At 33.4% G+C, this 25,812-nt stretch overlaps 1 protein-coding gene across 1 annotated transcript in view; it reads right to left on the bottom strand.

Moving 5' to 3' along the window:
- Positions 1–23,144, bottom strand: part of LOC124362749 (hydroxyacid-oxoacid transhydrogenase, mitochondrial-like) — a 31,411-nt gene extending 8,267 nt beyond the window's left edge. The window contains exons 1-7 of the mRNA XM_046817498.1: positions 22,958–23,144; positions 20,006–20,102; positions 17,736–17,944; positions 16,103–16,299; positions 7,969–8,137; positions 5,514–5,681; positions 1,036–1,194 (exon numbers count right to left, since the gene is read on the bottom strand). Coding sequence (XP_046673454.1) covers positions 1,036–1,194; positions 5,514–5,681; positions 7,969–8,137; positions 16,103–16,299; positions 17,736–17,944; positions 20,006–20,102; positions 22,958–23,010 — 1,052 coding nt within the window. The 5' untranslated portion in view covers positions 23,011–23,144. The remainder of the gene's footprint in view (positions 1–1,035; positions 1,195–5,513; positions 5,682–7,968; positions 8,138–16,102; positions 16,300–17,735; positions 17,945–20,005; positions 20,103–22,957) is intronic.
- Between the last annotated feature and the right edge of the window lie 2,668 nt (positions 23,145–25,812).

Here is a 25,812-nt window from a genome sequence, read left to right as displayed (position 1 = left end):
ATACAACGAATTCCACTTTAAAAAAATCATAGGACCCTTATCATATTACACCACAAGTGCTTTCACTAGGAAAACTATGAACTTCGACTTTACAGTTCCTCTACATTGATCTAAAGTAGTTCAAGTGTTACTGAAATCGTGTGAGCTATTCAAACAAATACTCGGAATGTTGCATAGAAATTGTGGACGAAACCACAGGTATGTGCTAATATACCTATAAAAACAACATATTATTTAGAAATATTGTATCCCTACATAACAAAATTCTTATTCTGAATATTCAGCTTGTATTGTATATTGTTAAGTTAGTAATTTATGGCAAAACTTCTTCACACTCTGTTTATTCTCAATATGATGTTCAAAGTATTCAAACTACTCAGTATTTCATCATTAACAATATGATTAAATACAAAGTACAAGGAAAATAAATTCTATCTAGATTGAAGGTTACTTAGTAGACACATTACTATGTTCAAAATACCTATTTATTATAAACTATTCACTAAGAACTTAACTATAAGCTATTTAAGTTTGGTAAATGACCCATTTATAAGACAGTTCCTTATCCATTAATTGTATCCATAACTATGTTGTCTGATACTATGGGGTATTGTCTACTTATTAAATATTTGTCTTTTTAATTAAACTAAAACCATACTGTATATCATGGATAAACTGTACTTACTTGATAACACTATTTGTTGAACTTGTATTTGTAGCTTTGTTGTTTTCTATGTATATTCTCAAATTGTTTGAGATTTTTTCTGGTTTTTTATAATATGTGCAGGTGGCAAGTAATTAGTTCAGTAAACTCCCGTTGTTAAACCAATAGTAGGTAGCTTTTTTGTTTGAAACTATTGTTATCTGTATACATTATTCTCTACTGGTTTATTTTCCAAAATTAGTATGTACATTATTGATGTTCTTGACTCTTTTATATACACTATTTACCAATAATTCGAAAGGATAGATGCACTTTTGATAAAAATAACAAAATATAAGCACCCAAATAAACATGATACATAATGAATTTACCTATAGTCCTTAGGCTGGAAGGTCTTACAATTGCCAGAGATTGGGTAAGAGAGGCCATGGCACAGGTGAACCCCTGCGTTACCGAACCCCACTCCTGCCATGGTGGAGGCCAGGTGCATGTTGGACCGAGCTTCAAGGTCATCAGGCTGGTACACTGCTCTGTATAACAAATTAAATAATAATACAAAAGTGGAAAAATCATAATTTCGTCAAGATACGATGATAAACAACAAACATGGCTGAGTTTTTAATGGGTGCAGAATTATGAGAATTTTGGTTCTTGTCGAACACGCGAAACAGTTCAGGCACATGGAACTTATTAGGTTGTGGAGCCTATTGATTCTATTTTTATTTACTTATTCTAAATATTCAAAAAAATCTGTTAGGAAAGATTGGAAGGGAAATATAAATCACAATAACATAAACCATGATATATGATAAGGAAGATAATGAAAAAAAAATTATGGTTGCCTGTAAAGTCGGTTTTACGGGCGAAGATTTTACGTGACAACGTCTTTTTCTCGGTAGAATATTTATTGATATGAATACCGTATTATTAAATTGCACAATAGGAACAAGGAATTGAATGAAAATAAGAATTGCACAAATTTTAACTATAGAAATATATTTTGTTTACTAAAACATTGTACATAATTTGAAATTAATTAAAATTTGTTATTGTAAATGGTAAAGTTGAATAAAACATTTACTAAAATTGGAATTTGAAATTCTTGCTAAACACAGTTAAATTCTAACTCCGCGCGTGGTGATTGGTCGGTTTAGTTCGTTTGTTTGGTCGCACTGTTATGACAGGTTAGAGGTTATAATTTGTTATTTTAAATGTTTGACTAGCAATACGCGCTGTTTCTTCTCAATCGACTGAATTACGATTGATTGCAGAGTGATTTAAACTAATAATTTACTTAACACTATCAACATTTGTCAATAGTATGACATAATCTATAAACTCAGTTTCTCAACTTTTGTGTCAATCTAACAATTAATCAATCAATCATAGTTTACGATAATGAAATATCAGTGTACAATTATTTACCTTTATTGTTGTAGTTGTTGTAAATGACGAATCTAAGCACTCCACATTTTCACGAATAAACATAGTTATCTGCTTTATCCCGTGCGGCGGACCCACAGTTACCTGCTTTATCCCGTGCGGATCCCGTGCGGCGGACCCACTGGACGGGCATCGTAACGTTACCGGGCGTTACACTTTTTCATGAGTGACTCCGAGCCGCAACCTAATTGTTGTTGTCACGTCAAAAACTTTTCTTTCAAGGTTACTTTTCTAATTTTAAATAATATTTTTTGGAAAATAGATCATGCTTTATTGGAATATCTGGAATTCTTGGGTTTAGAGTAAAGGTGTTGGACGGGATAAACGCTTATGTGACTGCTTTTTCATAAGATAATTGCTTTTCTTTATGCTACTTGGTTTGCTTGAACACACTCCACTTACTCAGCCGAAATGTCACCAACCAAAAGCCTTCAGCAATTTGTTTATGCCTAAATTACCATTGCTACACATCTAGCTATAACTGAACAACTTAATAATATAGAATAAGAGCTTAAGGAATTATTTTTGTTTGATTAAACAAATTTGAATAGGATTGGTTGCTATGTTTATGTGAAAATATCTTCAATTGCTTATTATAGCTAGCCAAGCTAGACATTAGCTTAATATTTTCTAACTCCAGGAGGTTTAACTGGTTTCTAATTTCAAGTTGGTTTTTTGTCAACTCAAATACTTTTTGACCTGTGTGTTTTGTTATTCTCAGAACACTCACATCTGCATTCACTGTCCAAAATATTAGTATCCACTTGATCTTTAGTTTGTTCATTCACAGAAAAAGTTGTTCGGCACACTTATTACAAATTAGTTTGGATGATTCACCCTTAAAAATGAATAATCCTCTTTATCCTTTCCTGCACAATTGTAATGGTACCAATTATTATGTTTTCCTTTGTATCTAATTCCACCAGTACTGGCGTAACCTTTCAAGAACATATGCCACATTTAGGATTCTTGTTTGGTGCCATAATTGAAAATAGGCAAACATGAAGAGAATGCAGCTTTCTGAAGAGAACCATGAGAAGTTATTCCGAGGATGACTGACAGGGATTTGTCATCATTAATTTTTGTCTGTCTTTTTGTTCGCACGCTCTCTCGAAAACAAACTGACTTATAGACATGACATTTTTTATAAAGCCTCATTTCAATACAAGGTGTAACAGAACGCTACAGAAACTTTAAGATATTGTTCCTTTGGTATGAAGCAAAAATATGTTATGTTTGTTAGCATATTTACTTATAACAATTCAAATATAGACTTATTTATATATAGCTTTTGTACAGCCAATATCATAAAACCTAATGAAAAATAAAAATTACATGCTATTGAAAATGACCTGAGCAGAATACTTGAATAAACCCTGTATTCGTTTGGGCATATAATGAATATATAACAACTGAGAAATGAACACTAATTTTTAAAATTATATATAACCACCATCTTGCAACTAGAAGTTATAAAATTGTGTAGGAATAATCAAAATAAAGCTTAAAATTAAAACATTTTATTTTGATTTATCTCGTAAAATACCTGAGAAATGTTGCACAAATGTAAATAGTCACTATCTTGAAACCTTGTATTGAATGAGACATGACGTTATTATTGTTGAAAAACATATCCTAGCAATGTGTAAGCATTATCTTAGTACAAACTTTAGTTTCAATTGGCTAGAAATTATGGAAACACAGTGTTCACCACTATTTCCACAATGTTACCACATATTAACAGTATGGACAATGTTGTATTAACAGTTAATACATGTATTAACAACTTTTATTATTCTTACACGTATCACGATATTTCTTAAGGTTTCAAGATGGCGACCATTTAAGTTTTGAATTAGGAATAGTTATATCTCATATTTTATTCATTCTAAAGGAAAACAAACAGTGTTTTATATTTCTCAGGCCATTCATGACATTTTTACGTTTTTTTCGTAAAGTATTTCTAACAATGGTGGTACAAACCTTTGAATAATATACAGTATCATTATGGAATAATGGGGAACACATGATTCCAATATTGTATAGCCAATTCAAACTGAACTTACATATTACTTGGATAAATTCTTCAGCTAGTCTAAACTAATAGAAAGTGTCAGGATGGTGGTCACTCGAGTTCATGCAAAATTTTGATCTCGAATATTTCACAACATATGTCAGAATTAACAACACAAATTTGTCAAGCAATTTAAAGCTACATATGTTATTTATACAAATTATTTCATAACTCTTCAGATTTTAAAAATAGCAGCACTTGAAAAGTTTTAGAGAATACAAGAAAATTGAATAGTTACAAAAACTCAAGTAACAGCTACATTGGAAATCTACCTTTATTTCCATCTGAGCCAATAGGGAAATGGTTACATGGCTATGAAATAGATTTACTTCTCTGTTTGTATTATGTACATTTGTAAAACCCTATTCTAGCATCATTTTTCTATCTCACATTTTACATAACATGTTCAACTTTCCCACAGGCCAAACTTAAAGTTTTAGTTTAAAATTTTACAACTGTAACATCCTAGATCATAAAATGAATGTATAATAAAAATTGTAATTTTATTTATTGGCATATGAATAAACTTCAGAATGGTAAACAACAATATATACATATAAATAAACTGAAGAATGGTAAGTAAACAACAATATCAAATATTTGATGGAATGAGTATACAAAATATTAAGTACTAATTTCTAAAGGAATGCTTGCAAAACATTAAAAGGTGCGCTGCCACTAAAAAATGTATTTAAAAATTTGCCTGATCTAGGATACGGATGATTGAGATATGGATATAGGTGGAGGATAAAGATAACCATTTCCTGCTAGTCGGAGTGGAGGGGGAATGGGTGAGCAGGCTGCCTTATCGTTGAAACTGCTAAAAACAGGAAACGATCCTGCTCATGTAACCTAGCTGTCAGAGAGTGTGAGACAAATGGACAATCTGTTTCAGAAACAAGCCCAACTTGAAAGAATTAAGTGGTAACAAAACGTAGGACAGAAGGTAATGACGGAAAAAGGGTTAGGAACAAATTAAAGTCAATGGTAGAGGAAGACGGACATTTGTAGGTAATTTGGAAATGAAGGTGACAGGGGATCAGAACATAGGGAAATACGAATAACTCGTAACACTGGTAGAAGTGAATAAGATTAGGAGAAAAAATTTGGGATGGAGATAATTAAGGGTGTTAAGGATTAAGGTGTTATAATGGGGGAAAGTATTAATTCAAAGGATAGAAAAGTCTGTGCTTTACTAGTAGGTTCTGCTTAACAATCACCTATCTGTGTACGATATTTCGTGTTTCTACCTTGCTATAAGTGCCGCATTAACTTGTGCAATATATTTTACATTATTAAACCTCTATAATATTCATACTTAAATAAACTTACCTTTTGAAGTATTTCTTAATCACTTGGAGGGCAAAGCGTGCCCAAACATCAGAAATGGGGTTCTGTCCCTGGTAGGCAGGTCGCAGGATGGGGTTGGTAGGGCGAGGTGAGCGTTCAGTATAATGAATGGCTGTGAACGACTCCAGTGCATGACAGAACACGTCAAACCTGTTACACAGCCAAATACACACAGTCAAACTAAACAAGAAGATCTGTCACCTTGTCAAACAAAGTGTAAGAGCTGTATACTTTCACTACGTTTTTCAGAACAATATGTTACGAACATTTTCCACTATCTGCCAATTATTCTTAATAAATTGTGCGAAATCAGGCGGCTTACATAATTTGTTATCATACATATGTATCATATCCGGCCTTGGGGATTTGTGATGAACCGACAAGTTTAGATATCCAAATTAAAAGGTTAACGAAACTGTAGAGCTACAATAACTAGAATTGTATTTAAATTTAGCTTATTTATTTCTGCGTTTAGACTTATAAGCTAATAGTTTACAAACAAAAACTTGCAGTTTTTATGTCGATAACAACGAAAAAGGGTACTGGTTTTTAGTGTTTTTTAAAACTGAACTTTAATACTTCATAACTAGAAATATTTTTGTACCATTTAGATCACATTTTGTATTCAATATAGAACTGTATTGATTGATTATTTAGTTTTATAATTATGAGAAAAGTTGTTATTAAATTACAATCTTAACTTTTATCCTTAATCGGCCGGTCTAAAAAATTTAGTATTGGTCACGGTATGAAAAAGCGGATCGTGCAACGATAGTGACACCGTCCTCAGCAGTCTGGCGGTTTGCGCGTTCAGACGAGCAGGCGCCGCACCTATCGCGGTAAATTTACAAGACATGCTCAACTAAACATGTGTTAAAAATTAAACATTTTAAATTATGGTTCATAAAATTATACACCCTAGTAACTTCAAGATAGGAGGACTTTAAGAGCTTTATAATGAACAATACCAAATTCAAGTAGGTCGTCTTTGGATGAAGACGTGTTGTTTTACCCCTGTTGCGTGAAGGGTAAAAAATATCCAAAGAAACACTTTCAGAAACCAGTATATCATTATCAACTTTTGAAGTTATATTACCTTACTTCAAAATATTTAATATTTACATTTTCTTAAACAATAAAATTGTGTACACGATATACAAATATACTCTAGGGATTTCAATAATCATGTACTTAAGTTTGTCTCACTTGTATGGCGCGGAAAATATTAATATATTTCAACAAATAAATCTTTACTTAACCTTTGATTATGTATCAGTCAATGAGAAGATCCAAAGCTAAAATCTGTTGAAACGTTGAGGTCGTGCGCTATCTAGCAGCAAATGAAGGAAACAGAGTTATAAACAGCGTATATTACAGAAAACTATTAAAAACGTTATGTTGTGTAATCTCTAACAATAATAAAAATACTCTACGTTTTAAATTTAATCCGTAAAAATCTATTAATTAATATAAGATTAAAATTTATTAAAACGCTGAACAAAAGATTTAGTATAGTAGCGCTATCTTTGCTATAAAGAACAGAACAAAATGTGTTCCACACAGTCCCCATATCGAAGCAAGGACTGTTTATACTCCCTTAAAAGACAAAGCTTCAACCGTCTAGTTCTAAACACTGTGTGATAAGTTGTAATATATCTGTTTTACTCTCGGATGTGAGTATTCTACTCATGGGTTGTTTTATTATGATACCATTTATATCTCTTCTGAAGTTAATTAAAGCATTTGAAATTAAATTGATCATTTATTTTGTTACAGACGCTTACTAATTATTTTTTGTTACAGATGCTAGCAAAATATTAGCCTAATTATTGGTCCACTCACTACCGATATTGGCGTTACCAACACATATTACGATTCATATTCATTTGTGATTGTTAAACGACCATATTTTAAAAAAAAATTGAATTTGTCAAATAAAAAAGAATGTGAGTTGAATTTAGTCGCGGTCCGTAACGAGAAGTAATGAATTAATTTTAATTTGATTTGCCAGTTAGTGAGTTGAATTTAGTCGCGGTCCGTAACGAGAAGTAATGAATTAATTTTAATTTGATTTGCCAGTTAGTATCTGTCCGTATTCTAAAGAATATCATAATTGGTTTATTTTTATCAATTTTAAAATTCACATGAAACATACCATCGAAAAGTAAGGTCAAGTAATTTTGTTGTACTTTTTTATTGATTTAAACCAATTTTAGGTTATTCGACGTAAGCTAGTGGATAAACTATTCCTATGGATATAGCGATAACTCACGCGAAGTTGTGATTTCTGGATCAACAGCTTATGGAATGCATTAATTAATCTTCTGATGGGCCGAATGAAGGATAGTATTTAATAAAACCTCATCTATCAATTTATTTCGGTTAAAAACCACTTTGAATGGGACTATTTTACTAGACTGTATTACAAGTAACTTACCCACTGTATGTGCAGACCTTCTCTGGCAGTGAGAGGGTGTGCACAGGATCCACAAGTCCCAGGGTCGGGCGCAGAGCTCTGTTAGTAATCCCAGTCTTGGCCTTAAGCGGTTCATAGTCAAAAATACTCACCCCCGTTGTCTCACTGCCAGTACCCGATGTTGTTGGGACTGAAAACAGCACCACTCCTCATTTTTATGTGTTTTTCAATGTATACCTTTAGTAGAGGTAATATGATTTCACAAGTCTCATTTGGCTGTGGTACATAAGACACGTGTGTTTGGATGTGAAATCGAAACACGAGCAGGAAAGAGAATACATAATCGGGAATACTCCACAACTCTCAACATTATTATACAAAAAAGGCCACAGTATAAAACATGCAACCATAATATTGTGTTCTATTAATAATAATTTGTAGAATGAAGTACAAGTGTTTTCATATTTTGTTTAGTTGAAAAAACGCAAATCACAGTTTTTTACATTTCACGTTTGGCCTAAATTTTGTTATATTTATAATTTTTAAATTTTTTTATAGTAGATATACTATGTAAACAACATGCCCATTTTTAGAGGTTGAGCTAGTGCCTAACATATAATACGTTTATTGATGCATATTTTGACTGTAGCAATACAATTCTACCACCTCCATTGCTGCTTGCTTTTACTTCTACCAAGCGGCCTAGCGTTAACAAAAGACAGTTAACAGAACCTTTCATTTAGTACTTCTAAAAAACTTATCTTGTTATTAGCAACATTTCTTTTGCATATTCGTAGAATTGTGTGAGGAAAAATATCCACTAAAATGATCTTATATACACTAAAAAAGAATATAAATAGAGTCTCTACAAAACTTAGTACTTGGAAACAACTAGGGTAAGGTAAGGTTATTTCGCAGTATGGGCAACTTCGCATTAATTTCTGTTTCTCTTATTACAGACTTGCCTGTTAAGTTATTAGTTCATGCATTTGCCTCTAGGTAGCGGAAGATGTCTACTTTTCAAGAAACACATGTTTCGCCGGTTCTGCTTTCTAGTTCTAGTTCGTGTTGTAAACAAAGTTAAAGGTTATGTCTGACAATTCTTTTAGAGTGTTGTGCTGTTTTACGAGTATATAGTTGTTTGGTGGATTTAGTTTATATAATACGTGTGTGTGGTAGAAGTTCTGGTGTGGTACATGTTGTTCATGAAACAGTTTCATTTAATAGTAGTTTGATAATTCTATTTAAAAAAATAAATAAGCCATAAACTTAGAAACTAGGATGTTTTTGTTAGCAAAATCACTATAATTTTACATGTTCCTGTTACTGTATAGTTAATTTATTTTTTCCTAAGAAAGTTTGTTGCTATTTTGCCTGATAAAATCGATATACATACGCATAAGTAATGTTATATGATCATGCATATTTAAGAAATGAAATGTAGGCTATTGCGAAATTACCTTACCTTTCTCTTACGCTTTATTTTTCACTGCGAAATTACCTAACCTGATTATACTGTGTTTCGTGAACATCATTATTCATATTATTTCAGTTTACTCTTGATTAAAAATTAAAAATGGTTAAACCTAAAGACAAAAAGTTAAGCAAACGTAAGACTTATAGAAATTATGAAATATCTGATCTAGTAAGTGCGGCGAAGAAAGTGAAGGCAGGTGAAGTAACCCTGTACAAAGCAAGCAAGGACTCTGGGGTTCCTTATAATACATTAAAAGACTTTTTAGCCAAAATGACGACGAGATCATGCTCATGTTCTCAAAATGGGCAGACCATTCGCCTTTCCCTCAGATATTGAGTTGTGTGTTTTTAACTTTATTGTTGAAATGCAGGATTGGGCTTTAGCCTTATAGTGCTTCAAATTAGAAAACTGGCTTATGACCTTTCAGACAAAATAGGCAGATCACACTTTTTTAAAACAGAGAAAAAGACGGCCAGTCTAAATTTAAAGAACGCTATAACTTGTGTCTTCGGACACCCGAAAACTTATCAAGGTACAGAGCAAGCATGGCAAATCCAGTGATGGTGCCAGATTATTTTAAACAATTAGACAAACTTTTGTCTCAATTGGGAATACAAAACCAGCCAGATAGGATCTGGAATGTAGATGAAACAGGACTCACATATATTGTCAAACCGAATAAAATAGTGTGTCAAGTTGGGAAAAAAATATGTTTATAAAAGAACATACGCAGAGCGGGGACAGCTTCAAACAGTATTGTGTTGTGTTTGCGCTGATGGAAGTTTCATCCCACCAATGGTGATTTTTAAAGGGATAAGATGGAGTGACCAACTCAAAGAAAACAGTCTTCCTAACTCACTTATTAGGCTATCCCCAAAAGTATGGATACATTCAGAACTTTTCCTAGAATGGTTTAAATTCTTCATTGGTGCTATCTGTCCAGCAAGGCCTGTTGTCTTAATGATGGAGTCATGGCTCGCATGTTGGGCTTGAAGTCATAGAACTTGCAAAGCAAAATGAAATCTACTTTATGACTTTCCCTGCACACACGAGTCATTTATTTCAACCCCTTGATGTAGGAGTTTACAAGTCTCTGAAAAGTGTCTGGGCTAAACTGTTGAACAATCACATGTTACTGAACCCAAACAACATGCCCAGTCGTTCCCATTTCCACGAGCTCTTTACTCCTGCTTTTCTGGAAAGTTTCACTCCTCTGAATATCATACACTCATTCAAGAAAGCTGGGGCTTGTCCTTATAGCCCCAACGTTCTTCCTGCATAAGCATTGGCACCAAGCAGGCTCACTATCGCAATGGTCCATCTTCACCTGCTACTCCTGTTAGGAAGTCAGGCCTACCTTGTGATCTTGGACAAACACTGTCTACCCTTTATCCAAAAGACGCCTCTGAAGAACAACTGCTGGGTGTAGAAGATCTGCTTGAAGTTCCTCACGCGCCAAAACAAACATCTGAAGTTGGAGATATGGCTACGAAGGGCGCCATAAAAAGAACGAAAAACCCCAAAAAAGAGCCACGAGACTCTTCTGCGAAGTGTCTAAATCCACCCGAAAAAGATAAAATTGATCAACCAAAACCCGGCACTCCTAAAGATAGGCCTACCAAGTCTGATGACGATTGGAAGTGTGGTGTTTGCTTGAATTGTTCTCGGAAGACGTGAAGAAGAAGAATGGTGCTCAGTGGTTACAGTGTTCATTTTGTAAGTTCCCATATCACTAAAAGTGCCAGAAAAATCCTACAAAGGAGCTAATTTATATGTGTGACGCTTGTGAGCCATTTTATGGAAGTGAGGACTCGGATTAACCTCAGGTATGCCTATTTGTACAATTTTGCGAAATTACCTACCCACTATTGCGGAATTACCTGTGCTAATGCAAAGTTACCTTACCTTGAAAGACTTATGAAAAACAGCATTTTATATTTATATACATATATAATCCAATAAATTTCAAACTAACGAAAACTTTAAACTAATATGTGTTTTTTGTATTACATACGTTTTGTAGTTTTTAAATAAATATTTCTTGTAATAAAAGCCAACTTTTTAGGTTTTACTGCGAAATTGCCTTACCTTACCCTATACAAAAAAACTAATACAAATAGCTGTTTAAAATATAACTTATTTACAGTGATTTTATGCAATAGTAAATACTACAGTCAAAACGATACTCTTTTTAATAATTGTTTCTTGTTTGCTTAAAAACACCCAATTATCGGACGTATAAATCATCCTACGTTAGATGTCAGAACAAATATTATCATAATTCACAAGGAAAACGATATAAAAAACCTTTATATCGATGGTTTAGAACACATGTTAGATGACTATATTGTGAAATGAACGAAATAACGCAACACAATATTAAATATTATATTAACCAATTACGTATCGCCAATGTGCGCGACGCTGGTACTTGACGATTATTTTACATCATTAGCGTACGCAACGCACTCTAGGAGTTAACACAACTATTATATTGTAAGGATTTCTCTTAAACAATTCAAAATCTACTACATTGTTAAGGAGTTATAGTCATACATGAAATTGCGTGTATTTATTATTAGAGATTTACAATTTCAAACTTTGTTACCTACAAACAGCAAATACATCACTGTTGTATGTAGGTAATAATATGAATAAATAGTTTCGAAATTTAATAAAAATCTAGAAATGTCTTTATGATTGACAGTTTTTATAGACAACGATATAATATTACAGATCAGAAGTGAACTTCAAATAGCAGTTAGAGATATTAGTTTTAAATTCGGAGATGTTGACTGACAGTAAGATAATTACAAGACATAGTTAACCTCTGATACAACCTCTGAACCCAGGAAAACAGCACATTTACAGTAATTTGAACAAACAATTTTCAGTGCTATAATTAAGTAATTATTCCATCATTAGTAAGCAATTTTAAAACAGAACAAAAAGGTTAGAGGTGAATTATAAATTTACCGACATTGGATAGGTGAAAATTTGAATATTGTTAGAACCTGTTCTGACTTATGTATATTGTACTCGATGTTTAAAGTATCACTTCATTCACTCAGTCCTCTATTTCTATAAAATATAATTTTGTGGAGTGTTGGCTTTCTGATTTAGTTTAAGTTTGATCGTACGATGGTGACATTTAAAATATGGATAGCTTGATTGTATGATAGTGATTTTTCAGAGAATCGGTAGAATTTTTAGGCTTTGTTGTAAAGAGGTGGTGTTTGTTGAGTTATAGTGGCGTTGTCGTGTAATGATTTAGTCTTGTGTAAAAGTGGCTTTGTTGTGTGTATTTTGTTTTCTGTTCACATAATGTTTTCTGTTGCAGAGCTAACGTAGTACTCGGTTTCGTCAATCTTTACAACATTCAATCTTATATTAGACTTAATAAACTTGGCGTAGTGACACATAATCTTTTTATCACGTCGATAACTGGCGAAATAAAGGAGTCTGGTTTCATGGTAATTTTGAAATGAGTCAGTCGCGTAGTGAGGATTTTGGCGCCATGGAGCGACTCAGTCGCTGGCGCCCCTTCCCCAACTTTTACTTACATGATCAATCAGTGCCGACAGTTCACCTCACTACCGTAACAAACCTTTCTTGGCCATCATTTCATCAGCAATGTAAGGCGTCTTTGACCAAAACATCATTTTTTATAATAACTTACAGTCTACTATTCTTTATAAAGTTTTGTTCCTTGTAAGAGACCTAGTTTACGTGTATAGCAATATGTATTTAAATCTCAATTCAATTCCATAGGGTTTGGAATGAAAGTACAAATTTCAATATATTTAATAAATATGTATTGAAAACCCTAGTTTAAATTTGAGCACATTATCTAAAACGTGAACATAGTAGTTAAGTAGTTACAAAACCAACTCGCATATTCCACTTCCAAAAAGCCCCCGAACGCATTCTTCTATTGACTAGTTGTACTGGCCTGTCGCCTTCGTCAGTTTATATATCTTTATATAACGAAACACTGTACTCAGCTGGTCGGTTTTCGCTATATTCTTGAGTTGTATCAAAAGATAATTAGACACATTAGGGACTTTTTTCATTTCTTCCTTGATTTCTTTTTTTATCTCTTTGGAAAATCAGGTGATCAGCTAATTTTGAATCTGAGGACTAGGTAGTTAACACTACGTTTTGGTAACTTAATTAAATCTGCAAGGACTGGTCATATCTTGCTAGCATATGCATTATCTTAAGGAAATTTCACCTTTCGATTTAGTTGCATCTTCATCGTCATTACACAATCTGTGCTCTCTCAGTGGTAAGTCGTTTGTAGCTAACGTAATAATGACGTCCACCACTCGCCTTAAAACTTGTCTCCAGTAATCAGTGGCTTTTTTAATCTCCTCTAGATTCTCACTATCAACTGTTAGGCCTAACTGCCAGCGATAGTATATTTCACACGCAATTGCATGACTTTGCGAATCTTCTTCATGGTCTTTTATGTTTTCGACCTAAATGTGCCCAATCAGACGTACCTTTCGAAAATCCCACATCAGTATAGGCCATATTGAAAAGCCAGCATGGCTGACAATAGCAAACATTGAGGATGTTTGAATAGCATAAACCAATTACGTTTTATTCTCAATTGGTTTTCTTTATTCTTTTGAAAATACCATTTCTCGTCAAATCCCCTATTTTTATTTCTCCCTTCTGATTCTTTTGAAAATGGCCCTTTAGGCTGATGAGGGCCTAATTTTATTATTTGCCGTTTTTGTTTGGCTGTAAGAGTGTTTTCAAAAATTACCCTTATCAGAAGAAACTTATAACAGCTGTTACATTTTCTTTAAGGTTCAACTCGCAATCAGTACCTTCAGCTTTAACTAGGCCTACCTTAGAAAAAGGTTCCTGAAGAAGGACGTGGTCTTCTGCATCTTCAGGTAAGCCTACATGAACCAAGTCCGAACCGTTTGCTCCAAGTCCTCATCACTTGTAGGTACTTGTGAGCTACAAGTGGGTTCTTGAGAAACTGCAACTACTGAAGTGTCCCTCGAAAAGTAGGTAGATAACTTCTTTACTTTCTTAAGTTCAAGATTTTCTGCGTGACCTTTCTCTAACCTTCGTTTCAGATACTCAGCACCACTTAGTTTTTTTGACATTATATACCAAAGGTAATAAATCAACACCACACAAAATCACATCACATCAAAATAAATAATATAATCAATACTTTGCACTAACGCTAAATCTGCAATCACTACGCAAAGGTAAATTGAAGTAAGTCAATCACTTGGTGGGTCTGTACGGACGCCTTTTGTCTCAGCCAAGGTCAATGACAGACTGACTGACACAAAGACACTGTGCGGCCGTGATGCGCGTGGAAGGGGCTGCTTCCCGCAATTTTATCGTCCGCCCGCCCGCCGCCCCCCTGTCGCCCCCGCCCTGGAGCGGTCGCTCCACTCGCTCCTCTGTCGCTACGCCACTGAAATGAGTTGCAAATATACTCAATCAAATCACTTTCATTAAAAGTGTTGCATCGTTATCATACATCTTTAAAAATGCGCACGGACGTTTCACAGTAACTGTTTGTATCGTTAGGTCTTCACATTGTTGCGAAATGAGAAGCAACACTTAGCTCTCCGCTCCCAAAGTGTTTTAAAATAACATACTCCTTTTTCATGTTTCTTAATATTTTACTGTAACTCCTCATAAGATTGCTCTGCTGCACCAACTGAAGTCGCAAAAAGAACTTTTTTTTTTAAAAGCTTTTCACTACACGGTTTTCACATCTTCTCTTTACACACTGTGTTTGGAATCCAACAGCCACCTCCAAACTGCATAACATACATGAAAAGGAAACTAAAACAGTTTAAACTTTGGGAAAAGATTTTATAAAGAGAACTATCGTTAGTCTTGATGACTAATGATGACTTGTCTGTTTTGTATTCCAGCTCCTCTTTAAGCAAACTAAATGCTATGTGTTAGTTTTTTTCGGATTCTTCCTACCGGCAGAGCTCCTATTATGTCAGCAAAAAATACACATGTAAGGATTATGTTTGTTTAGTCACATGATCAACTAGAGTCTACAAAAATCATGTAATTTGCATTTTTATGTTGAAATACTCGTATCTTGATTGGAGTTACCACTGCTACAGTTTTAGATTTTTCTTTAATATTTACACAATATCTTTTGTTCATACATGAACTGTTTTTGTTTTTACAGCTTACACAAAATTTGGAATTCGATCTCTGACTCCGAAATGGCGATTCCTTAAAGGTAAATAATTTGTCTTAAAGTTAGATTCACCTGAGACTAAATTGGTTAAAATTTCATTGTCATTATCGAACGATTGAATGGTTGAAGTTTTGTGATAAGATTTAGCAGCAGCTGGAGACATTCCACACGTAAATAAGAGTTGCTAATGCTTACAGTTTCATATAAACGCCTTAAATAGCTGTAAGCTTCAGCAACATGGACATAATGGGTGTGATCAAACTTTACATTGACCACACAGTTAAGACCTTCCTTGAGGATTACATAATTTTTTATATTAGTATTTTGGTAACTCTTTTAAACTTAAAAATTAGACATGCTCTGCACTCCTTGTCGCTAACCCTTGCTCTAAGTTTCTTAATTAGTGAAAAATATAAATATTATAGTTATCATTGGTGTTGTTACTATTATTATTATTATTGCTGAACACCTCTTACCTGCTATCAGAGGTTTTAGAGGGATAGTGATGGGCTTGCCCTTCCCTATGGGAGGGGTGACATAGTCTAAGAACTCAGCTCCAGGATCACAGCTGTAGAGGTTAGCAGCTTTGCAGGTGTCCATGACAGAGCCTCCCCCAACAGCCAGAAAAGCATCAAACCCTCCCTCTTTCGCAAACTTGGTTGCATCTGCAAAACTGATAAAAACATTGCACATTAAGCGTAATCATTGGGCATTGACGAAATTCAGGGTCTCAGCTCTGGGGTCACAGCTGTAGAGGTTGGCAGCTTTGCAGGTGTCCATGACAGAGCCTCCCCCAACCTTCCTCAAAAACCCAGAGCATCAAAACCTTCCTCTTTCGCGAAAATTGGTCTTTCCAGTAAATTGAGATAGAAACATTGAATGGTAATCACAAACTATGGAACATGTCAAAGTTGAGGAAGTCTGTCCAGAGTGGGTTTAAAACCCTCCCTATAAAGATGACTGTAATTGTTGTATATTCTATGGGTGTATCACATAACGTAACTTACATGTATATGCAGCTTAACACAGTTATATTAATTTCTATCACATAATATAATTAGCCACAAACAGTTCTCAGTTCTGAAGGCGTTAGGATAACATTCAAATAGCTTAACCAAAAATAGCTATTTGTAAATTCTCAATTTAAATAGCTCTTTATAAATGGCGAGTCAGCTAAATATGTCTTAAACGTATATCGGGAGAATAATTACAGCTTTAACCAAATAAACAAAATGCAACCCTCCTAAATCTCACACTGGAAATACATTAAAAATATCGTCATCAGATGTAAAGAGTGTGCCAAAAGGTCTCGATTTCGATCTTTAAATTTACGGTGGTATTCATTTTAAACGTGTTTTAAAAAGAAATATTTGTAATTTTAAACTACGCGCCTATCTGCCAGTTTTTGATTTTAACGTTAAAAATAAGAAAGTCATCAAATATTCAAACAGTTATTTAATACGTTTTGCAAATTATAAATACAATAATAAACCCTGCAAATTTCAAACTAGCAATGATTTTCTTTTAAGAAATGACTCACGAACAAAATAAAATTTTTTGGTACCAAAATTTTTCTACCTATAAAAATACACATTAAAAATTCAAAGTGTCGTAATTCAAACAAAATAATAATTATGAATTAGTATCTCATGATGAGCCATCTCATTTCAAACTTCTTTGGAAAAGTTCTTACATTTAATCCATTTATTAAATTTGTCTATGTGTGAGAGCTTTGAAACTGAAGAAGGTACCAGACGTAATCAGAAAAACTTTGATTGTACTTGGATATAATAATAGAAATATTGATTTATGAATTTCTATATAAATTATATATATATAATTAATTTATATTATTAATTATATTTTGATTTATTAATTTTAAAACTATGTAATGGCTTATAAAAGACTATTTATTCTACGTAATATTTACTTTGATAAATTATTAGGCTAATGGATGTCTTTTGTTAATGAAACCATGCGGCATAAGGCAAGTTTAGAAGACTATTATTACCAGACGTAATTTCCTATTACCTTTGATTACATTATTTACACAATTAATTGTGTAACTAATATAATCAGTTGTGTACGTAATATAACCACAGCTATTACCTAGTTTCTGTTGGTTCCACACGAACTCTGTCATACAGTTCGTAGTCTAGATTCTGCCTGGCCAGAGCGTCCAAAGCGGTTTTGACAGCTGGCAGTTTGCTCAGGTGAGGATCTGTCATCACACACACTTTTTTTGCTTTCATGTTGACAAAGTCCATTCCAACTTCTTGAGTGACGCCCATTCCGTATCGGATGGTAGAACATGCCATCTGTAAGATATAATAGATGAGGGAAATCGTTCACCCCAACGTTTCTTTAACGTTTTTTTTCAACAACGATTACCGCAAAATGTGATGAGACAAACAAATACTCAATTGCAGTATTTCAAATATATCTTCAAACAACGTATTACCTATTGTTAATGTGATTGTGACACATTATTTGTCTTATGAAAAAGATTTGTAACATTTCTAACCTTTTAAGCCACTTTAATTCTTATTAATGATTTTACCCGTACTTATTTATCTATGACATCCGTTAATTTATTAGATAACCTAAATTTTTAAAATATAGTACAGTTTTGAATTTGGGTAACTTTGTATCATATATATTTTATGAGTCTGAGTCTCTTCCTCACCCTAAAACAAGTATTATAGTGCTGAAACTAAATTTTTCAAATTAAAAGTTTGTATAGTTTCTTAGACTTATAATATGGCGAGCCTTTTTCTTTTGATTGTTAAGTTAATAGTCGTCCATATATTCACTTTTGGAAGCTGAGCGACCTCTCGTTCTGTGATTACTGTATTGATTTGTTATAATAATTCCCTAGTAATTCTGATATAGTTGTTATATCTACTGGAATTTCCCGTTTTGTAACTTACTTAGACTTTTTTACTTCTGATAGTATTTAATTTGCTTAATTGATCGCAACATCATCATGTCACACTGATTAATTAGAATATCACCGTCGTGATGTTATTCGAACTTTCTTTCCAAATGTCTTAAGCATGCATCACATGACCTCTAGGATTTACGATAAAACCTCACCGAATAACATTTTTCTAAAGCTAAGACCTTATTCTTATTGGCGTATCATGATGAACCTTTATAATGGCTACGAAACAAATTAAAATATTTTCAGAATTGTAGGTTCTTAAGAATTATATGAACAGTTCTTATTTACAAGTAGTTATGTTTTTCTCCTTTGTTTCAGCAGTTGACCTAAACAACTATTGTGAAGAACGTTGCCTTGCTTGACTCTTACATAAAACTTTTAACAAAAATAATAAAGCAGAAAAACTGATTTTACATTCCAATTGGAACAAGATTATTCGCTTGGACATAAGAAGGATCTTTATCAGCGATAATTATGATAACGAACGCCAGGCTAGCAAACCCTTTGATCTCTGCCCTGCCTCTGTGCTATCAGAGACCAATAATAGAATTTGTATTATTGGTGTCTGGTGCTGTGGATAGCTGCATCACTCTTATCTCTCAACTGTCAATCATCTTTTATCTGAATTACTTCTCAGGGTTTTTTGAATTATTTTCCTCATAATGCATATTCATATTATTGTTGAGTTGCAAGGCTTAAAATTTTCACCTCATACTAAATATTAATTCATTAATATTTTAGTGTTTTAGTCTAAATTACACGGAAATAATATATTTATAAATATACGTGTATATTGAAGAATACAGAGCTGAGTGTAGGAAGTGTACTACAGATATTGGTAAAAACTACGACAAATTGGTTCAACTTAAAATCTACTTCCCTTACCCCCTTAGGAGGTTAATCAATTTACCAAATTTAACATCAACTCGACCTGTAAAAATTATATAAAGAAGCAGATAAATGAAAATGTTGGAAATGCCAGTTTTAAATCTTTGTAAAAGGAGAACATCGGCTATTCAAACATAGATAAGGAATTATATGTAGGCCTAACTGAAAAATAGAATGAGGACGTAGTTCTAAATATGGATAATTTAAAGAGACAGAAAACGAAATTATTTATTTCAAGTCTATTCTCAAATTATAAGTCTTAGACAACGAAAAAGCAATAACACTATAGTTTACAAAACATAGGACAATGTTAAAAGTGAAATATGAAAAAAATAGTTTCAGATAATAGTTATAAATCAAACTAATGATTTCAGTTCTCAAGTAAGCCGAAATAAAATGTACTCATTAGCACGAGAAAAGGACACAGAAAACTGTCTTCAAATTCTTGGTATATGGGTTAAAGTCTTTGTGGTTGTGAAACTAATACAACTAACGTCAGCTAAACTGATATCATCAGTTAATATGTATCTTTCAGCTGATTTATTACCTCAAAAGCGTATTCCTTTGAAGCAGGGGGATTGGCTGTAGAGTGGGAGTGTGAAAATCCACAGGGCCCAGTGTGAGAGTGGGCTGGACATTTGTTGCTGAAATAAAATAGATTGTATGAGTACGTAAATAGTCCACCTTTCTAGAAACTACCTTATTTATTTTTATACTAAATTTATTATACTAGTTAACACATTTATTTGAGTCTACTAATCGTATAGTTACCATTCTTATTTATTACAACAAATTTAAAGTAATGAATAGTTTGTAGAAGCTCTAAGGAGAATGTAGGGAAAGTAAATTTACACCACCATTAACTATCAGGCAAGGCCACCCACTACATGAGAACAGACTCAGGTCTCGAAAACCACTTGTCAAGTCTTAACTGCATCACATCACAAGTCTTAGTGTGATGTAGCGACTGGTTGTGTGGTTATAGAAGTCCGGTTTCCTTCTAGGTTGCCTATGGACAAACTCGTCAACTGGCTGTGTGGTTATAGAAGTCCGGTTTCCTTCTAGGTTGCCTATGGACAAACTCGTCAACTGGCTGTGTGGTTATAGAAGTCCGGTTTCCTTCTAGGTTGCCTATGGACAAACTCGTCAGCTGGTTGTGTGGGTATAGAAGTTCAGTTTCCTTCTAGGTTGCCTATGGAAAACTCGTCAGCTGGTTGTGTGGGTATAGAAGTTCGGTTTCCTTCTAGGTTGCCTATGGACAAACTCGTCAACTGGCTGTGTGGTTATAGAAGCCCGGTTCCCTTCTAGGTTGGCTATGGGAAACTCGTCAACTGGTTGTGTGGGTATAGAAGTCCGGTTTCCTTCTAGGTTGCCTATGGAAAACTCGTCATCAAAACCGACGGTATGTCTGATTGAATGCAAAGTATAGCCGCACAAACAGGTCAAATATAAATAGTTTAAATAATGCAAATATTTTAAAACAGTTTTTTAGCAAGCAATTATTAATTTTTAAACCTGCCATTGTAGGTCCAAAATTCTCATGAAATGGTCAAGTATATTAAGATAAACGTTATGTCCGCTTCTTCTTGCAGCCCCAAGGGTGCAAGCGGGCGCGCACGGTCGTTGGTGTACCACCCTCGGCAGTCTAGCGGCCTTTCAACGAGCAGGCGCCGGCCGTGGTAAATTAACAAAATAATTAGTGTTTAATGCAACTGAGGTTAAAAATTAAATTCATACATAACCAATGGCAAATTTTTAAAAACATCTCAGTCCAGAATAAAAATTAAAAATTGGTAATTTGATAACAACTTTTATTTGTATAATTCTAAAATTACATACTCAAAACCATTCCACTGTATTTTATAAAAATGTAGTGTTAATCGTTTCTCAAGTTTTTGAGTTACGAGTGCAATTTGGTTGAAGAGCGCCAAAATACGGTACCTTTTTTCGTTGTTATCAAAATAAAAAAGTAGAAGTTATTGTTTGTAAATTATTTGCTTTATAGTTGTAAGCGCAGAATTAAACAAGCTAATTTTTTAATGTAGCTCACGTTAAACCTTTACTAGTTAATTCGCGGTTAACGTTTATACTCGAGTATCTACTCATATATAATTTTTGATCCGAGAATAGTAGAGCGGTAGGCGGCGGGGGCGGATTATATCTAGAGTCTGTCACAACAAGAACTGTTATAACAATATCTGATGAAAGGCCACATTCAATAATAATAGTGAGTAGGCTATGTATGTTACGGTGTGCCGACCTCATTCAGACAACACTCTAATGTCATGTACTAGTAATATACACTAACTTATTATAATGCAGTTAATGCTTTGTAAATATATTATTATGTATATAAAAAATACAACTAAAAATTTTGTCGCCTGTAAATCTTGTCGCCCAGTGTGCGCAGAACTGCACGTGCGTAAATACGAGCCTGCCTATAGCTACAGAGGTTTGAAAATGTAACAACATATGGTATAGCTAGGGAGGTATCATAGTGTAACAATATATGTTATAGCTAGGGAGGTATCATAGTGTAACAACATATGGTTTAGCTAAGGAGGTATCATAGTGTAACACTATATAGCATAGCTAGAGAGGTATCATAGTGTAACACCATACAGTATAGCTAGAGAGGTATCATAGTGTAACAACATATGGTTTAGCTAAGGAGGTATCATAGTGTAACACCATATGGTATAGCTACAGAAGTAACATAATGTAACACATTGACTGCTGTAGACGCAACTAGCTTATACCATGTCTTCAAGTCGAACCTGTATGGTACTTATAATATTATTATTATGGTGTGGATTATCATTTTCGCTTAAATATTTTGTTTCAGCTGTCTATCTTGGGCAATTTTTGTTCTTGAGAAACAACTGAGATTAGAAATACGTTTATGAAATATGAAACCGGTGTCATTGAGACAAACGTTGAATTAGTCTATAGCAAGTTCTTCAAATATTTATTTTTATAACAGATAATTGACCTTTTACAAAATTGTATCCACTACAATGCAATACATGCATCAATTAATACATTAAGTAAATTTGTTGTATTATTTAGCAACTACCTATATTTGAAACATTGTTTGAAATCACAAAATAATTATAAGTTTTAAATAAAACGACAAAACACTATATACTTTTTTCCATAACAAAACATATTACAATTTAGTCATACTGGATTTACCGTGAAAGTGGAATAAAAATATTCACATTTTGTAAAATTAACATGTTTTCCTTGTTTTATTTTCACAAGAAGACATAGTGTTTTTACAATATACGCACAATTAATACTTCTATTAAGTTACTTATATTTCAATAGAACTATTATATTTATTTATTAGTATGAATTTTTGAATTACTGAGCACCGCTTCGGGAATTGAACACAAAATTCTAATTTGAGAGGAAGCTATACAAAGTAATTATATGATAAAACATGAAAATACTTAAAATATAGCCTACAGAAGTTTATTTCTTAAAATATACTTACGAAGCATTTGTTATGACATTTATGAGATCAACAATTCTTTTCCGCGGTACCATTATGGCATAAGTTGATTACTATGACAGTACAAACTGTATGTTACAACACTAATCTGACTACAGTCTCAGCAACACCAACGAACGACACTAGCCGGCAACCAGAGATCTGCTGTTGAGCAGTTAGCTAGTGGCGCAGCCAAGGAGAAGATATCGGGATGCGCCTCTCTCTCAGTTTTGAAAGAAAAATATTTTAAAAACAACAATAATGCAATAGGTAACAAAACTAAATTAGCTTATACATTTAAAAAATACGTTATACATTTTAGCCAAAAAAATATTGATACTTTGCAGGGGTATATTTGTAAACTTACCAGAACCTGAACGTGAAGGTATCGGGAACGTGAATTATTACGACATGAATCCTTGGATCATTCCGCAAAAATCTATAGTTTATATGCGCAAATCGTTTTAATAAGGTGTTATAATGCTGTAAACTGTCAAATTATCAAACGTAAATAACTCTTGTTTCTCGCTTGTAAGACAAAATTATCTTAGTAGGCCTACCATTACAAATAGCCTATCAAAAACATATTTAATATTTTAGCTTGAACCTGTTACACAGATTTTAAAAATCTCCATTACTAAAAAATCGCCAGTGTTGTTAATAGTTTACATGATCAGGTTTGGGAGCTTTTAGTTTCTTCAACAGTGAATTGTAGGCCGGTTGACGAACGGTGAGCTCGGACAGGCTGTATTCGTGGTTTAAAATCATTATGAACGGTCATTTTATTGCAAGTTGATTACGGCACTTGACACCAACTGTTAATGATTGTCTGCTAAGTTATTTTGTTTTCGTGGAACAACACCAATTTTTTTACTTCACAGCTTTTTTCTTTCTGCTTCTAAACTATTAGTATCAGACTTTCCTTCAAAGACTCTAAAGTCGGACACTTCTCCTTGTAAGTTTATTTGCTTAGAACTAGAATGTTGTACGTTACAGATAAAAATCCCGGAGATGACAGCTCATTAACAAACCACTAGTTTTTTTTTTTCATATTTTCTTAAGCAATCAACAAGAACCATTTGTTACAATCTTGCATTTGATCAGAAAGTTAATCAAGATTAACGAATAAAAATGTAGGACTTCTCTTTACCGACTTTTCATAAACAATGTTTTTGCTTCCAAGAATTGTTGATTCATCTAGCAAATTGATAACTTACTAGTCACTTCTAAAATTTGTTTAAACTTCATGATATATAATTATCATTGTAGTTTTTTTTAAAGAATGTAATACGACACCTACACTCAACTTTAACATTTATAAAAATACCAAAGTGGTCGGTGCAAGGCCTGCTGTTTTAAAATAATTATATGCTATAAATTATGTTGTTCTACAATCATTAAGTATGCCTTGTACTTATCATTAAACATATTCTCAGTTATTCCTTTTTTAGCTTCAGAAGCGATTATTTTAGCAGTTGTGTAGTTGGGAGAATTTGTATGTTCAAAGATACATTTTCTTAAAGAAGTCAACTGATCTGTTTTGCTTGATTCCCTGAAAGATACCAAGTAGCTACACCACTCTTTTATATGCTCATAGCGGAAACTGTTGTACTTTGGACCACATTTTACTTTTCATTTTTTACTTCACTTTGGAATTAATGTTTATTTTAAAACATTCCAGCTGCAGCCAAATAAAGTTTGCTCAACAAGAAATGACTATTTATGTTATAACCAATTAGGAACTGTCTTCAGAAATTCAACTAAACTATTTTACATAATGGTTCATGGTTTGCAATGCTTGCGTACCTTGGGACAAACGTGATGTACCTTAGGCCAAGTATGGGACAAAAGGAATATAATAGAATTAAATCACTTAGAGGCTTACTATATATTTGTTTTATTTTATAATTTAATAATAAAATGTTAGTAATAATCAAACTAAAAAATTAAATATAATATTATATAAATTAAAATAATAATCAAAATTAAAAAAAGTATTGCTTCCATTCATACTCTTCCATGCTGGAACATAAGAAGTGATACCATCGGCCACACAAAATGCACCTACACCACCGTTTTCCACTTTTGTCACTATGTTTTGAAAAGTTGCAGTATAGACATTCTTTTTCATCAATAACTTCATTATCTGTCGACACATTAGACATTTCAGTCAGTCGAAGAATCATTGAATTTAGATCACTTATTTTTTTCAATGTTTTCTTTCAATAACTCCTTTCTTTTTCTGTTGTCTAATCGAATTATTCCAGATTTTTAAAAACATTTTTAACTCGTTTTGCAGACTTTCTTAAAATTTCCTTTTGATTTATGCTCTTTGATTGCATTCTTCTCGAGAATGTCTGGTGCAATCATTGTTTTTCGTGGTTTTCTGCCTTGATTTTTACGTGGGTCAGCTTTCGAATAACGCTGTACTTCTTCAGAAGTTTTAATCTGATCTTTACTACAATTTGATGTAGTAGGTAAATTATCTGTTGGAGGGGTTGGTGATGTACGACACAATATAGGTTCTGGTTCTGAACAACATGATACAAAAGCTGGAGGAAGAAGTAGAATGTTCAGAGCTCAGAGCTGAAGATTTTGAGGTAGAGCACAATAGTGTTACGTGTGTGGGAGAATATTCCATACCCGCTTGGCTGACCCTTGATACAAAGGGATAATAGATTAACATTGCCTCAACTACAAATTGAGGCAACATACATTAAATTTGCAGACCAACCAATCAGTCAACCATCAGTCGAGATTAGGCCACTTTGGTTGCCAATTCTAAAAAATGAACTAAAAAGAAAACCAAAAGTATCGAACGAATCAGATATTTGTAATAAGCGATTGCGGAGTCACAA

Source organism: Homalodisca vitripennis, chromosome 5, assembly GCF_021130785.1.
Source record: "Homalodisca vitripennis isolate AUS2020 chromosome 5, UT_GWSS_2.1, whole genome shotgun sequence".
Taxonomy (NCBI): Eukaryota; Metazoa; Arthropoda; class Insecta; order Hemiptera; family Cicadellidae; genus Homalodisca; species Homalodisca vitripennis.
Note: the sequence above shows the minus strand (reverse complement) of the source record. Positions and strands in the feature narration are given on the sequence as shown.